The 15919-nt window shown below is 33.0% G+C and overlaps 1 protein-coding gene across 1 annotated transcript in view; it reads right to left on the reverse strand.

Annotated features, from left to right (window-relative positions):
* Positions 1-15919, reverse strand: part of SNF4Agamma (SNF4/AMP-activated protein kinase gamma subunit) — a 319651-nt gene that overhangs the window by 10577 nt on the left and 293155 nt on the right. Inside the window, 5 exon segments of the mRNA XM_072539907.1 lie at positions 1659-1956; positions 6855-6995; positions 7749-7895; positions 12493-12696; positions 13814-13953. Coding sequence (XP_072396008.1) covers positions 1659-1956; positions 6855-6995; positions 7749-7895; positions 12493-12696; positions 13814-13953 — 930 coding nt within the window.

Consider the following 15919-nt stretch of genomic DNA (forward strand, 5'->3'; position numbering starts at 1 on the left):
ATTGCGGTATCGTGTACAAAACTATAAATACAGTTCCATTGATCTCTATTTCTACCACTTTTAGGCCAATCCAAGAAATGGACAAATGAGATCCAATTTAACAGGAAAATGTTAACATCCCGATTAGCTAGAGACTTAATATTTAAACTCAGCTCAGGACTGAATGACAATTCAATAATATTCAGCTAAATTACTTCAATGTAAAGTGGCTAATAACTGCACTTAGTAGATAATTGGATAAGTTAAAAGAAGGCATATTTTCAAAAGTGGATAGCATAAAATTTGATAGATATTTAAACTATGAATCAGTATTTTTTCCTAAATTTCCTTAGCTACTCGACACAAAATTATTTCAGTGAAAAGTGGACTAATATTTACATAAAAAAGATATAGAAAAATCAGGAAGGGATTGTGTAGGTAGAAATGTGCCTAGCATCTTATTATTCATCCCACTATCATGTGGTTCAAATTTTTATTTTTAGAATTAGTCAAATATTCTTTTAGAAATAATACCATTAATTTACAACTTTATGTCACTTTGACAGATGGAAGTTGTGTGTACCTAATATATTTCTATTAGGCGCCACGTGTCAACGCATTTGATTATTTAGTATACCAGTCGACCAGTCGTAAAAGACACATGTGCTACAAATCCAGCTATCTTCTTGTATTTCTCCTTCTCTATCTGATTTTATCATATTTCTTCATCAAACTATGAATTTATCTCGTTCATAAAGTACCAGAAAAAGCACCAAAAACTAAAGGAGAGAAAGTGTGGGACTCTGGAAGTGCCTAATCCTCAGACTTCCAAACAGTGTCTACAATTTACAATAAGCAGTATCACAGGTTGATCAGCCCCTCTTTAAATACTAGCTATATAAGATTGGATTAGTAGCCAATATCTGTAGTCACTACAACGAGCAACGCACTAGTGTTTCTCTGTGTATATAATAAACGGTAATTTAATGAAGTCTCCGTGAATAATAAGCAACATTAACCAAAACCTATCAGTAACAGCACTTCGCACATACATCACTGAATGAATACCGACCTTCCGATCGTTTTCGCCGGTTGACACAAAGAAAAATATGTCGTAGTCACAACTGACTACAACTTCATCAATTGACGTTTAACGATAAAGCTTTTTCCATCACGTTTCTCACCTTTTAAATGTTTTTAACAGATAGTTAGGTACATTAGGATGAAACAACTATTTGGATAATAAAAGTGATTGTATTCAAAAGATTACCAACATTTGAGACAACCCACATTCTGTCACAGATCAGTATATAACAGTAAAGTAAAAATTTAAGTATCAAATAATAGGTAGATTTTGACAAAAAAGATCGTGGATCCCTATGGAAGACCGACTGTTACACGCTATAAAACCACTACAACGTTAAAAGGTTAATTATGCTGCAACTGTGGCTATAAGCGGAAAGAACTATTGAATAAGAAAAACATACTTAATCATACATTATGTATATACTTAAAATTTTATAAATTGTGTGTTAAGCTGTGAAAAATTCTGACTCAATTTTACTAAATTCCATATTTGTAAATATACATTTTTCTTCACAGACACATAGAACCCGCATTCATCTTTTTAAAAATCACCAAAAAATTCCTATAACAATGTTCAACATGTTATCACTCGCCTCCCGTGACCGTCACCTCCTTTAATATGGCACCATCTGTCAAGGGTTGTTTTTCCAAAATGGGCTCGTCCACGGGGGTGCTCGGAGTGCTGTACTCCTCTTGTTCGCCGTTTTCTTGTGTTGCCCTGCCGTTTTGTCCGTTTTCTTTATTTACGGCTTGAGTTTCCGCGTCTGCTACAGATTTTACCAAATCTTCCTCTAGATGTTCTTCCTCTTCGGGAATTACAGGCTGAGATGTGTCTTCTTCTGTTGTTGAAGGCATGTCGGAGGACTGGGAGAGGGTCTGGCTGTTGGTGTCCTAAAAAAAGATATAGGTGAAAAATTATTTTTTTAAAAAGAGAACAACTATATTTCTGGTAAGTGACAGCATTATCAAAATCGGGTAGTTTTTGTAAAAAGTGTATAAAATCTTTATAATATTCTTCAAGTTTAATAAAAACTTTTTTTATTTTTTTTTTAATTCACTGGTTGTTGTTTACAACTCTGGTTGTTGCTACGTAGGGTCCATACCGGTCCAGCAACCCCAAGTGTAAAGCCTTGCCATGAAGTAAATCTGTTTAAAAATTTAATATAAATTTATCGGCACCGATGTAATAAATACCAAATTTAACATAATTTAAAGGGTTTTTACCCACATATTTAGTAGCTTCACTCATGTATACCTGCTAACAGCACTGATGATGGACTTGTTAGTCCAAAAACGTTCTGTGATGTAGCCCGAAAATTCCCATATTAATTAATATGGCATTTTTATTAATATTTATTAAAAACATTACCCTTATGGTTTCTTATTTATTTTTAACAATAAAAAATTTCACTAAACTCTGGTTATGCCTTCACTTATGTCAACTAAACTCGGTTCGCTATTCCCAGTCCCAACTGTCTAGTGAATTTAGTAATTATTTTTTTGCGAAGTTAGTTACTTTTTGACAGACTAAAAGTGGCTGGAAATTACTATACAATCAAGTACACGTACTCATAGCCAATATTAATAGTAAACAAACTAAATAGTAAATAAAATAGAACTTTGCGAATTACCGACAATCAATATTTATTTATCTGCACCATATAATAAATAGTTATGTTAAATTATAACAACTAAAATATATTTTTTAAATATATACTACCCAAAATTTTATAGGTTTAATATACACTTCCACTATTTAGAATAATTCTTCTTTTTTTTTAAGAAAGAAGTCTGCAATAGTAGGATACTTGAGCTATGAATACTGAGAAGTAGGAATTGTTGTGTTGTAGGTTTCCGACAATGAATCTGTCAAAATATGCCCGAGCTAAGCGAATGGAGTTTATGTTGATTTTTTCATAATTACGTTAAATCCAGAGGTAGCTATGGAAAAATGACATCAAAACAATAATATTGTCAGTTGATGTCAAATGTATTTTGTAGTATTGTAAAGCTTTTGCCGTTTGTGGATTGTACAATGGGTCGAGGTAAAGTTATCGATTATTAGATTTTTTAATTGTGGAAAATCCAATTCAGAAATCGCGACTGTGTTGCAATTAGATAGTGTAAGAAATATAGTCAAAAGATACAAAACTACAGGTTCGTTCGTCACAAAACCTAGAAATGTACAAAAAGTAAAATAACCGAAGCAGATCGAAGGGCATTAAGACGCATTACAGTAAAAAATCGACGAACAAATTATATGGAGTTAAGCGTTTTATGGAGTGACGTTATTGGAAGACACGTTTTTAGATCAACATGTCACCGAGAGACCCACAAATTAGGATTAAGTACCTACAAAGTAAGTTTTATAGTTGAAAAAATTAGTACGAATTGTTTTTCATAAATTTCATTTTATTTTAGGCTAAGGAAAAGCCACTTTTAACATTACAACAAAAGAAAAATGGACTGAGATGGTAAAAAGAGCATAAAGATTGGACTTTGTCGCAATGGGATTCAATACAATGGAGTGATGAGTCCAGATTTGAAGTGTGTGTTGGAGATAGTGGTGTTTTGCGTTTTTTTAATTTATTATTATTCTGTTTAATCAATAGTTTTCATTACGTTATAAAATATTTTCTATAATTAGGAAATTAAAAAAAAAATATAATTTAATAATAATAAAATTTAATTTTCTTATCAATCTAACGTTGGGCCAACTGATATGAAGGGGCACTTACAGGAAATTCAATTTCCTTGTGGATAATGAGTAATAGTAAGCGACTATCTTTTCATTTAACCCATACTGAATGAATAACGTAGAACAGACTATAAATTTGTGTATGCTACTCATATTGTACCGTCTGCGACATGGTTTAGAACAATTTTGGTATGTTCTCGTATTGGCTTTAGCTTTTCAATTTTCCTTTCTCGATTAAATGTAGATTAAATTTTAACAGCAATAGATTTATTAATTATATATTGTTCTGATTGGCGTATTATTTTTTAAATCTGTTATTTCTGAATACAAAATCTTAATTTATAAAATCTTTTGGGTAATTTTGATGAACAATTACATTTGACAGCTTTTACATTATTATTTTTGATATTGAAACACGACTGGGCAAATATTTGTGAACAGTAAAGCTCAAAATCTGACAACTTTGTTTATTTTTCACCCATGTGGTCAACGTAGATTTATAGGGATTTACATTGCAACAAATGAATTTTAACACCTTGACTGGGTTACATATCCCCGGCGGTATGTATCTTGTATTACTTCTGTGCTAAGCTCAAATTCGGTGACCGACATATGTGTGCGAAGTATGTATCTTCGTTATTTTTCGTAATATATTTTTGTTTTCAGAAGCCAGCTATATAATTTTAAATTCTGCAACCAACTATACAGATATTAAAGTACATATCCCCGGCGATATGTAACGCACCAGAATATTTTATTCATGTGGTGCGTTACATATCTCGGGAGATATGTAAAAGTGTGTCTATAGGCATGTTTGGAGGGGATTACAGTATTGTTGTTCTTAGACTCGTACGTTTAGTTGTAATTTACTCTTTACCATGGAAGGTTATAGAGCGCGAAAAATATTAGAATTACGGCAGAGAAGTGTAGTTAATGAGGATCAAGCTGATTTGGAAGGCCAAGGATCTTCATCAGATTTTCAACCCAGAGTGGACAAAGTGGTAGCATCATCGCGAACAAATGAAGCCGAACAAGTTAATTTAGAACGAGAAGTATATTCATCAGATTTTGACCCTTTTGATAGTGACGATTCTGTATTAGATCGTACTTTGGATCCATTGCTTTACGGCAATGCGTTTTCTGACGAACAAGAACTAGCTACTGGTATACAATCAGAGACTGATGAGAGCTCGGAGTCTGATAATGAGGATGAAATTACACATGTTTCGGAGAATATTTCTAGTGTTTGGAAAAATACAACAATTACCCCTTATCCGTTTGAGATGTATATTGAGAATTGTAAAATTAATGATAACATAGATCTAACCGAAATTACAGGCCCTGCTGATATTTTTAAATATTTCATAAACAATGAAGTTCTCGACATTATTATGACAAAAACTAATCGTTATGACACTCAACAAATAAACAAAGGACATGCCGGAGAAGTCAAGAGTTAAAAGTTGGAGTGATACAGATATAAATGAAATTCGTAAGTTTTTCGCTAGTCTTATTGTTATGGTGATTACAAAGGTGCCATTCATAAACTCTTATTGGTTAAAAGATAAAATGTTCCATAACGAGTTTATAGCCTCAACCATGCGTCGTGACAGATTCTTGCTACTTTTAAAATTCATACATTTTGCCAATAATGAGGATGCACCACCTGGTGATAGACTAAGCAAAATTCGAAACATATTAAACATTTTAGTAAAAGAATATAATAATATTCTAACGCTGGAAGGGTACTAACTATTGATGAGACAATGGTGCCTTTCAGGGGTAGACTAAATTTTAGGCAATACATCCCTAACAAATGTCATAAATATGGAGTCAAACTATACAAACTATGTTCTCCAAATGGATATACTTTTAATATATATGTGTATGCTGGAAAGGGAGATGCACCACAGGGTCATTCTCATGCAATAGTAAAATACCTTTTGAAAATAGTTGGACCATTTATAGAGATAATTTTTACTCAAGCATACCGCTAGTCGAAGATTTATATAAAGAAAAAATTATTTATTGTGGAACGTTGAGGAGCAATAGAAGAGGAATACCAAAAGAAATATGTCAAAAGCTTAAAAAGGGACAGGTTATTGGACAAGAATGTAATGGTGTAAAAATAATAAAATGGTTTGATAAACGACCAGTCTTAATGATATCCAGTGATCCTAGTCGTGATGCGACATTAACTGCTACTGGTAATGCAGCATATTATATTGATAATAAGTACCTTACAATTTTTACTATTTTAGGAAAACGTAATAGACCAGGTGGTGAAATTTCGAAACCACAGTGCGTCATCGACTATGACAAAGCTAAAAAACGGGTAGATTTTAGTGATCAAATGTCTTCTTACCATACATCAGTTAGAAAATCTCTGAAGTGGTATAGGTAAGTTACATAGTTTGTCAAATTGTTCAGCATTTTACATTGCTAATTTATTGTAGAAAAGTCATGTTTGAATTAATTTTGGGTATATCATTAGTTAATGCATGGGTGGTCTACAACATGGATGCCCAAACTAAGATTGTAATGTTGGAATTCAGGAAACAGTTAGCTGAAAATCTTGCGGTATCTGATGAAATAGTACAACGCCCTGTAGATGGTATGAGAAAAAGGGTTCATACGTTTGTAAAACCTGATGGTCCAGGTCGAAAAAAGAGGAAACCATGTAAAAGATGTTAGCAAACACTACGAACAACTTTAAACAGCAGAGAAGATATAGCAGAATAATTGTCCAAATATGCCTGGATTTAGCTTATCTTGTTTTAATAAATACCATGAGTAACATTTTCTTAGAATAGTTAGCTGTATCTTAAAAAAAATCATATTTCGTTTGTTATTATTTTATTGTCGTACACGTTTATTTTGATATGTATTTAGCTACGAAGCAAGCAGAATACAGTTAATTTATTTTGGTTCCATAACTTATTATTTTCGTTTGATAAAATTAGATACTTTTGCTCAGAGATGTCAAAATTTGTTACTTTACTTACATATAGCCGGCGATATGCAATGCAGAGAAGGACAAAGTACAGATTTTCCGTTACGCAATCAAGGTGTTAACTGATTATTATCTTACCTGTGCTCTGACAGATACAGCACCGTCTGGAGTACCGCCATCCTCGCCGCATGGCCTCAGTACCAGGTACAAGAGTAAATCGGACAAAGAGATTATGCCTAACACTTTATTCTCGTCGTCCACAACTACTAACCTATGGACCTAAAAGGTAAAAGCACATTATTATTATTGAAACACAAATTGTCTCTTACATTGTCACCTAACCAATTTAATATGACCGCCAGAAAATTAAACATGTTAATTTCCCCAACAAAGACAAAATGCATGGTTATATCATCATATACTAAGATGTAAATTGGAGCTGGAAGGTCAGATAATAGAACAAGTGATGGAGTTTAAATATCTAGGCATCAACTTATCTAGCTACGGAAAGCTCGAAACTGAAGTGGAAGATCAAGTAAATAGAGCAAACAGAGCTGCATGTTGTCTGAATGAAACAATACGGAGAAATAAAAATATCGGGAAAGAAATGAAAGGCAGAATTTACAAACCAGTCATCAGACCAATAATGACATACGCGACAGAACCACGACCTGACACAGCACATGCCTTGAGAGAGCACAAAAGGGATGTTAGAAACAGCAGAGATGAAAACACACACAGGAAGAAGATCAGTAGGAGGACCACGAAAATGATTTAACGACAACTTACTGGAGGTACATTAAAAACAGACAGAGACATGTGTTCATAAAAAGAAGAAGAAAAAGAAGATTGTCACCTAATCTAGCCTAAGCTAACCTAAGATATCAAGATAATGTATATGCTTTTATATTTATATGATAGAAAGTTATACTTCGGGTAACGCTGGCGCGTATCTACAGTACAAATAAAAAAAATGTAATAACAAAATAGCACAAGGCAATGATAAAATGATGTAGTTTTAGTAGATCTTACCTCTGCTTTAACAATTTTTTCCATAATAGTATATAAGGTTTCATCTAATTTACATTTATATACACCTTCAAACCACTCGTTTCTGTGTTCATTTGCCTTCTTTAATGAGACGTCTAAATCGTTGTAAGTTTTTTCTGCCGCCAGATTCTGGAAATTAACAAACATTATTAATTAACAGTTTATTTAATAACTTTTACAGCAAGCAAAAATTATAAAACTCATTCTAATCGTTCTGAAGCTATTTTCTTGTGGCATTTTAAAGTAATTACTATTTTAATAGGAATAAGCCACAATTGAGGGTTAAAATAAGTTTATTGACGTTTAAATTTCCACTTCGGAAACCGTTCTTGAAGATTTACAGATTAGTCCTTACAAAAGACGTACAGCTAAAAAAGATGGAAGTGAAATACTAGCAACTTATATAGTTCTTGATTTGATTGGTGTAGTGAACCTCAGATTAATTACTATGATTTATTCTTTTGAATCGTTAGTGATTCATGACAGCACAAATTGTGGGCTCACTGGTTATTGTAATGTTGAGCTATATTAATGATAGATGTGAATGAAGGCTTACATACTTCATTGATGATATCAACTCACACTCACAGTAGCACCACCCCGATATGTTAACGTTTTTGAAATTAGCGCTCTGTCTGTATGAGCTTTATAAAATGTTATTCTTTATGGAGTGTATTCGTAAGTTGCTAAATACACATGTTAAAATAATTAATCTGTTGACAAGCCTCGTTCTCGTTAGAGCTTTGAGTTGTTCGCTTGGTATTTCACTGGTAATAAAAAACGTATTCTCCTTTACTAGATTTTAACAACGTGCTACCTAATGATGCTACCTAAAGTCAAATATAAAACTTATTGATGTTCAATTATTAAACAGTATTAGTGCTTTTTGGAATTCTGTTTGTGCTCCATATTAGAAAGTACTTTGTTGTTATACTTCATTTTTTATAATTCTGTTCTTTGCACATTTTACATATAAACAGTGACTTGGTTCTGTTTTTTCTTGTAAAAAACTGAACGTTGTAATTTTTATGGTTCATAAGTTAAGATATTATTTCAATTCCTTTTTTCCTCCAACTTTTTTGAGCTATATATCTTTGGTAAAATAAATATTTTGCAATTTTCTCTATGGGTGTATGCTTATTTAACTATTTTAAGATGAACTGATGATGCCTATGAATTCATATACGAAACGTCTTTAATAAAAGGATGAAGTAGCAAGTATCCTATTTCTCCAACTTTCGACGGATAAAAGTTCAATATTACAGTGGAGTTTTTTAGTCCCCTTTTTTCTTTACCAGATTACCAGGTACAAGTTGGTTGAATTGGAACTGTATCACTTGATCGGCGCTCGACCAATAGAAATTGAGGAATTGGCATTGAGTGCATCCTACGAAACGGGCAAGATGATCTACGTCAAGACTTTGACTAGCTTATTGTAAAATAACGTTTCAAAATTAGCTGATTGTTTACTAGTGTACCAGCGTACTCCTTCGAACATGATCATTCCACCACATGAAAAGCAGGTTCCGGCGGCGGAATATGGCCCCAGTAGAAAAAACTGTGGATGACTGATAAGATCCTTCTTCTCATGGACAATCGGAGAATAATGAAAGGAAAAAACGAACAAAGGTATAAACAAATACAGAAAGAAATCAAAATAGAAATCAGATTAGCAAAAGAAGATTTTTATAAAAGAAAATGTGAAGAAATAGAGCAATTGCAGGCAAAACATGATATTTTTAATGTACATAAAAAAGTGAAAGAACTTGCAGGTACACAAAAACGTAAGCAGCCAAATACCCTGTATAATGTCAACGGAAACATAATAACAGAACTAGAAGAACAGTTGAAGACATGGAAAAACTATATTGAAGAACTCTTTGCAGATGATAGACAACAATCTGAGCTAAGTAACATACAAGGAGACGAAGGTCCAGAAATAACGGAAGAAGAAGTAATGTACGCACTAAAAAGAATGAAAAATGGTAAAGCCCCAGGTCCAGATGAAATACCAACGGAAATCCTTAAACTAATAGAAAAAGACTCGATTCACATTTTAGTTAAACTTTTCAATAGCATTTATACATCAGGAAAAATACCACAAGAATGGCTTTTATCCACCTTTGTTACTATACCAAAAAAGATAAATGCCAAACAATGCAGTGATTACCGTACAATCAGTCTGATGAGCCATGTACTGAAAATATTTCTGAAAATTATACACTCTAGAGTACACAGAAAACTGGAAATGGACATCAATAATACACAGTTTGGATTCCGAAATGGACTTGGAACAAGAGAGGCGTTGTTTGCACTGAACGTTATGTCTCAAAGATGTCTTGACATAAATCAAGATGTATTCATGTGTTTCATAGATTACAACAAGGCCTTTGATAAAGTGCGGCATGATCACCTAATCAGACTCCTGACAGAAAAGAATTTAGATAAACGAGACATCCGACTAATAGCAAATATGTACTACAATCAGAAAGCAGTAGTGAGAGTAGAGAATAATACCACTGAAGAAATTGAAATAAAGCGAGGTGTGAGACAAGGGTGTATACTGTCACCAACCCTGTTTAATCTCTATTCCGAAGACGTAATGAATAGAACACTCTCTGAGCAATCCGTAGGTATTAAAATAAATGGTGTTAGATTAAACAATCTGAGATTTGCCGACGACACCGTTCTGATCGCAGAAACACTTGAAGAGCTACAGACATTGGTGAATAAGATAGCAGACTGCAGCGAAGAATATGGACTATCTTTGAACATAAAGAAAACTAAATTTATGGTAATATTGAAATCAACACAAAATGTTCAAAATTTATATTTACACAATGAAATTATCGATCGAGTTAGCAAATACAAATATTTAGGCACTTTTATAAATGAAGACAACGATAGCTCAGCAGAAATCAAAATAAGAATAGAAAAAGCCAGATCCATATTCACTAAAATGAAGAGAATGTTTTGCGGAAGAGATTTGAGCCTTGAAATGAAACTTCGCCTGATGAGATGTTACGTACTTTCTGTGCTGTTCTACGGAATGGAGTCATGGACGTTGAAAAAGATTGATACCAAAAAATTAGAGGCATTTGAACTGTGGATGTATCGCAGAATCCTGAGAATATCATGGACCGAGAGAGTCACAAATGTCGAGGTCTTGAGAAGAATGAATAAAGAAAAGGAAGTCATATTTACGATCAAAAAACGAAAACTGCAATACTTGGGACACATTACAAGAGGCGAAAGATATGAACTGCTTCGAATAATTATGCAAGGGAAAATAGCAGGAAAAAGGTCCATAGGAAGAAGACGAAACTCCTGGCTAAAGAATCTACGGGAATGGTATAGCTGTAGCAGCAACGAATTGTTTCGGTCAGCAGTTTCGAAAATACGTATAGCCCTGATGATCGCCAACCTTCGGAACGAAGATGGCACTTGAAGAAGAAGAAGAAAAAACTGCCTATGAACATGGTGTAGTCAACGCGAATCACACGAAGCTGCTCTGAGCTCATCTTCAGAGCGATTGAGGCGAGATTGTGCTATTTCAGAGTGGCCAGTGTGAAAAATGTTGTAGATGGAACAACCGTTTAGCATGCTATATAATATACTTAGACTTTCCCCTTAGCTTTGAAAGTTTAATCCTATAGAATTCATTTTAGCTTAATTTAAGAGGAAAATTTACCAAAAAACACTGTTTTAAAATATCCGATTGGAAGAAATATATTGAGCATGTCATCAAAGAAGAAATGAATATATTTGTGCGTTCATCACTATAGTGTGCAACATGTTTGTTAAACGCCCACCAGAAGCTGCTCAACTCATTTTCAGAGCGATTGAGAAGAGATGTAGGCTCTTAAAGTGTGGCTACTACTTTCTCCAGTGACACTAAGAGGTAGAAAAGATACATTGTAAAAGGTCATATATGAAACAATCCTTTAAGAGTGCTATATATAATTAGACTTCAACTTATCATTGAGAACTTAATGCAATAGGATTGATTTGAGCTTAATTTAAGAGAAAAATTGCCCAGAAAAATATTGACTTAATAATAGACGATGTTCATTTCGGGTTGGTGCGGTTGGGCTAGCCCTTCCACTTCCACTCTAACGTCGTTTAGCTTGAGAACGGCTAGTTCGATCGTGACGTATAAGGCGTCATATGACAGGATTTAGCAAATAGAATACGATGACAAAGAAAAATCAAATATGGCGGCATGACAAAGGGACTTTAGACGCATCTTTGCTACTATCGGTTCAATCGTGACGTGCGAGTTATATGACAAGATTTAACGAATAGAATACAATGACAAAGAAAAACCAAACATGTCGGCATGCCATAAAGACCTTAAGCTTATATGACCTAAACTTATTAACGTACATATGGGTACGAGGTGTCATATGACGAACTTTCAATTCTTCCGAGTGAAAGAAATGTATCGCGCATGTTATCAAACAAGAAGTGAATGCATTTGTGCGTTAACAGTCTATATTTTATTTCATAACGTTGAAAAGACACTTTCAGTGCATCTGCTGTAGTCTGGAACCTGTATAGTAGTGAAATAGTATATAGAGTATGGAGGTTTGACTTTAAATTTCGTGATTTGTAAATTGGGTGTGATCCATGCTTAGAAGTAAATTCCTAAGGCTTGATAATTATTAATCCATATTTACGCTACCAAAATTAGTAAACTAAAGGAATAAAACAAAATTGTACTTACAATAACATCAAATTTGGCATAAATATCTACAAGTCTTCCTTCGGTATCTATCACAGGTAGCGCAGAAACTCGCCTTTCGACGAATTTCTTTAAAGCTAGAATAATCGTGGTCTCTTCCGACGCCATTTCAATATTGTCGTAACTACCGATCCTAAGTTCCCTCAGAGTTTTCTGCATGTAACTGGGTTTTGGTAATTCGTTAATCTTAAAGAAAAAAAGTTTTGTTAATTATTTGCATTTAAAAAATAATATTGTTAGGTTTAACTGAGAGTTATACATAATCTTAACAATGAAAATCTGTTTCTATATTGTGTGTACAGACAGTCGTTTGTCGCATCAAATTTGTAAGCTCTTGAAAACAATTGTCAAATTAATTTTATTAATTTTAAAGCATGCCGAGGCATCCAACTCAGTCAATCAAAAGTTGAATCGTTTTTATAGCGAGTAAAACGGATCCTTAAATGCAGTACCTGAATTAGTCAGTAGGCTGAAATCTGCCACGATTCCAATTATAATTAAAACGTGTTAAAATTACATTTATTATAGTTTATTCGTCTTCCGGGTTTGGACCGCGTCATTTGTGAGTGACCCAAAAGTGGGTTCATCTGGGTCATTTGGGTCACTCACAAATGACACGGTCCAAACCCGGAAGACGAATAAACTATAATTCTGACTCTGGCCGTGGAAGCCTACGATTTCAATTACATTTATTGTTTTTAATATTCATACTCGTAGCAAAATTGCGCTGACTCGGTTCTGCCAAGTAAGATTGTGTTGTGAAACCGTTAAGTCAGTCTGTCTAAATCTGTCTTTTGGAGTTGTAGAATAAATGTTCGAGAAATCAACGACTCGTTATTTTGCATTTTCACTTCAAGTGCTTAACTAGCACCAATAAAGTCCAATCCGGCTCGAAGGACCAAAAAGAATATATCCGTCAAAATACTTTTGCTACTGACAGCACAAGTGAACAAGATTATTCTCAGAATATCCCAGAACGTTTATGTAAATGCGTTTACAATTTACTTAAAATGGGCGCTTCTCGGTCAATGTTTGCTTTGGATAATCATCGATGGTTCTAAAATGTGTCAGCAAATTAATGAGAGATTATCAACCGAGTAATACATAAACATCTTCGACGTTGTTACCATAAGTAAGATAGGTTTTTCCAGATAATCTGTCGATTCCGCCCACAAATATTTTGGTTTCCTTTTTTGATCTTTTGTATACGATTATAAAGGTATTTAAATGTATTTGAGTCCTCTATATTGTTTATTTGTATATTTTACTTGGAAAACATTTGGAAAGAAAAAATTATACTTACATACAAAAATAAAAATCTAAGTATTCGTTTATGCGTGAGAATATACAGTACGTTTCCCGTTTCGGGATCTATGACAGGCAACCTGTGAATTCTATTGTGTATTAATGTTTTAATTGCATCGTAGAGTGAGGCATCGGGACCTAAAAAACAAAAACAAATTAATATTACACTTTGCAGACTGTTTATTTTCTATTAAACACTATCAAAAGTTAAAATGATTTTTAACAGACTCCATTAAGTACTAATCCGATATAACGGAGTACCGAAGATCCAAATAGAACTCAAAGGTAATACAAAGAAAAAACTATGTACCAAACTTTTAAGAACCAGTACTTTTCCTTCAAGAAAAAGTAAAGGCAGAATAATAAGAAAAGAAAAAGAATACATATTCACCCCAAACTTGTAGCATTTCTTTTATTCACTCTGCATATCATATTAATTAGATAAGGTTTTTTTTACCAATTTAAAAATTGCGTCTTAAAATATTCGAAGAAAATAATTATAATCTAAATGTTTATTTCTACTAAAAATAACAATTTAATCCATGAACTTTGTCGACCACCTTCGTGTGACGAAGTTTTTGTCAAGATTTAAATTTGGTCCCCACTTTCTTCATGATTAGAAATTGTAAGGTGAAATATCAGCCTTTAAATGTACAAGCAGCAAATCAATTTCGGTCGGTGTTAATCGTTATTTACAAAGAGTTTTACGATTATACAGCACTCTAAATGTTTTAAGCCTGCAAAAAAAATCAAGTAGTTTTGCGATCTCTGAGAGAGACCGAGAACTTATCAGACCGTCTTAGTGTAACCGAAAATAAAATTTTTATATAATTAAAAATCAACCGTTACCGTAATATACACAAAAACTATGTAACGGATGTGGTGACTGCAATAATCTTATATTGTGGTTACAATTATTTGATAAAACTCAAAAAGAAAATCTTAAAACCTTCAATATTCATGTGCGGCTTAAAAAACCACGTAAATTATAATTAAGTATATATATATATATATATATATATATATATATATATATATATATATATATATATATATATATATATATATATTCGAGAAAGGGAGTACGACCGTCAATCCAATATAAACTAAGGAACACTCGAAGAGTGGTGGGTTTTTCGGTCAAAGTGGAGAAATAAAAGACTTAGAAGGTGGCTACTTCATCTATTTATTGAAGACGTTTCGCTTCTTAATCTTTAAACTTTAGGTAACATTATTAAAATTGAATTGTAGATATTTAAAAAAATATATAATGAAGTTACCACTCTTAAGCTTCTCAGTCGCTGTCGGTGAAATGCGACCAGAAATTTAGGTACCACGCCGAACGAGAAAAGACAACGGCCTTGAGGTAAAAATGTGACAGAACAGCAAGGCATTTTTTAAAAAAACTTTTTAAAAAATGCCCTGCCACAAAATTAACTTTTTAAAAAATGCCTTGTTGTTCTGTCACATTTTTATCTCAAGGCCGCTGTCTTTTCTCGTTCGGCGTGGTACCTAAATTTCTGGTCGCATTTCACCGACAGCGACTGAGAAGCTTAAGAGTGGTAACTTCATTATATATATTTTTTAAATATCTACAATTCAATTTTAATAATGTTACCTAAAGTTAAAATCAAATTTAAATAATTATATACTGTTGGAAGTGCATCATATGATCTTTTTGGTTCTCTATAAATTAATGTTTTTTACTTAAGTTTTTTCAAATATATTTTTTATATACCTGTACCATTACCACATGTCTTTTGCTGTGCTAAGTTGAGTTAATTTGTAAACTGTATTCAGTTCAATTAATTGTCTATACAACATAATTATTTAATGTCCATTATCATAATCTTCTTTACACATTTTATATCTTTGACTGCTACATATCTTTTTAAGGTAACCCACTTATAATAACTTTTCCATGAATGTTTGGTTTTTCATATTGTTCTTTTTAGATGAACTGATGATGCTTCTTGATTAAGAAGCGAAACGTCTTCAATAAATAGATGAAGTAGCCACCTTCTTTGTCTTTTATTTCTCCACTTTGACCGAAAAACCCACCACTCTTCGAGTGTTCCTTAGTTTATATATATATATATATATA

This window comes from Diabrotica undecimpunctata, chromosome 8 (genome assembly GCF_040954645.1).
Source record: "Diabrotica undecimpunctata isolate CICGRU chromosome 8, icDiaUnde3, whole genome shotgun sequence".
Taxonomy (NCBI): Eukaryota; Metazoa; Arthropoda; class Insecta; order Coleoptera; family Chrysomelidae; genus Diabrotica; species Diabrotica undecimpunctata.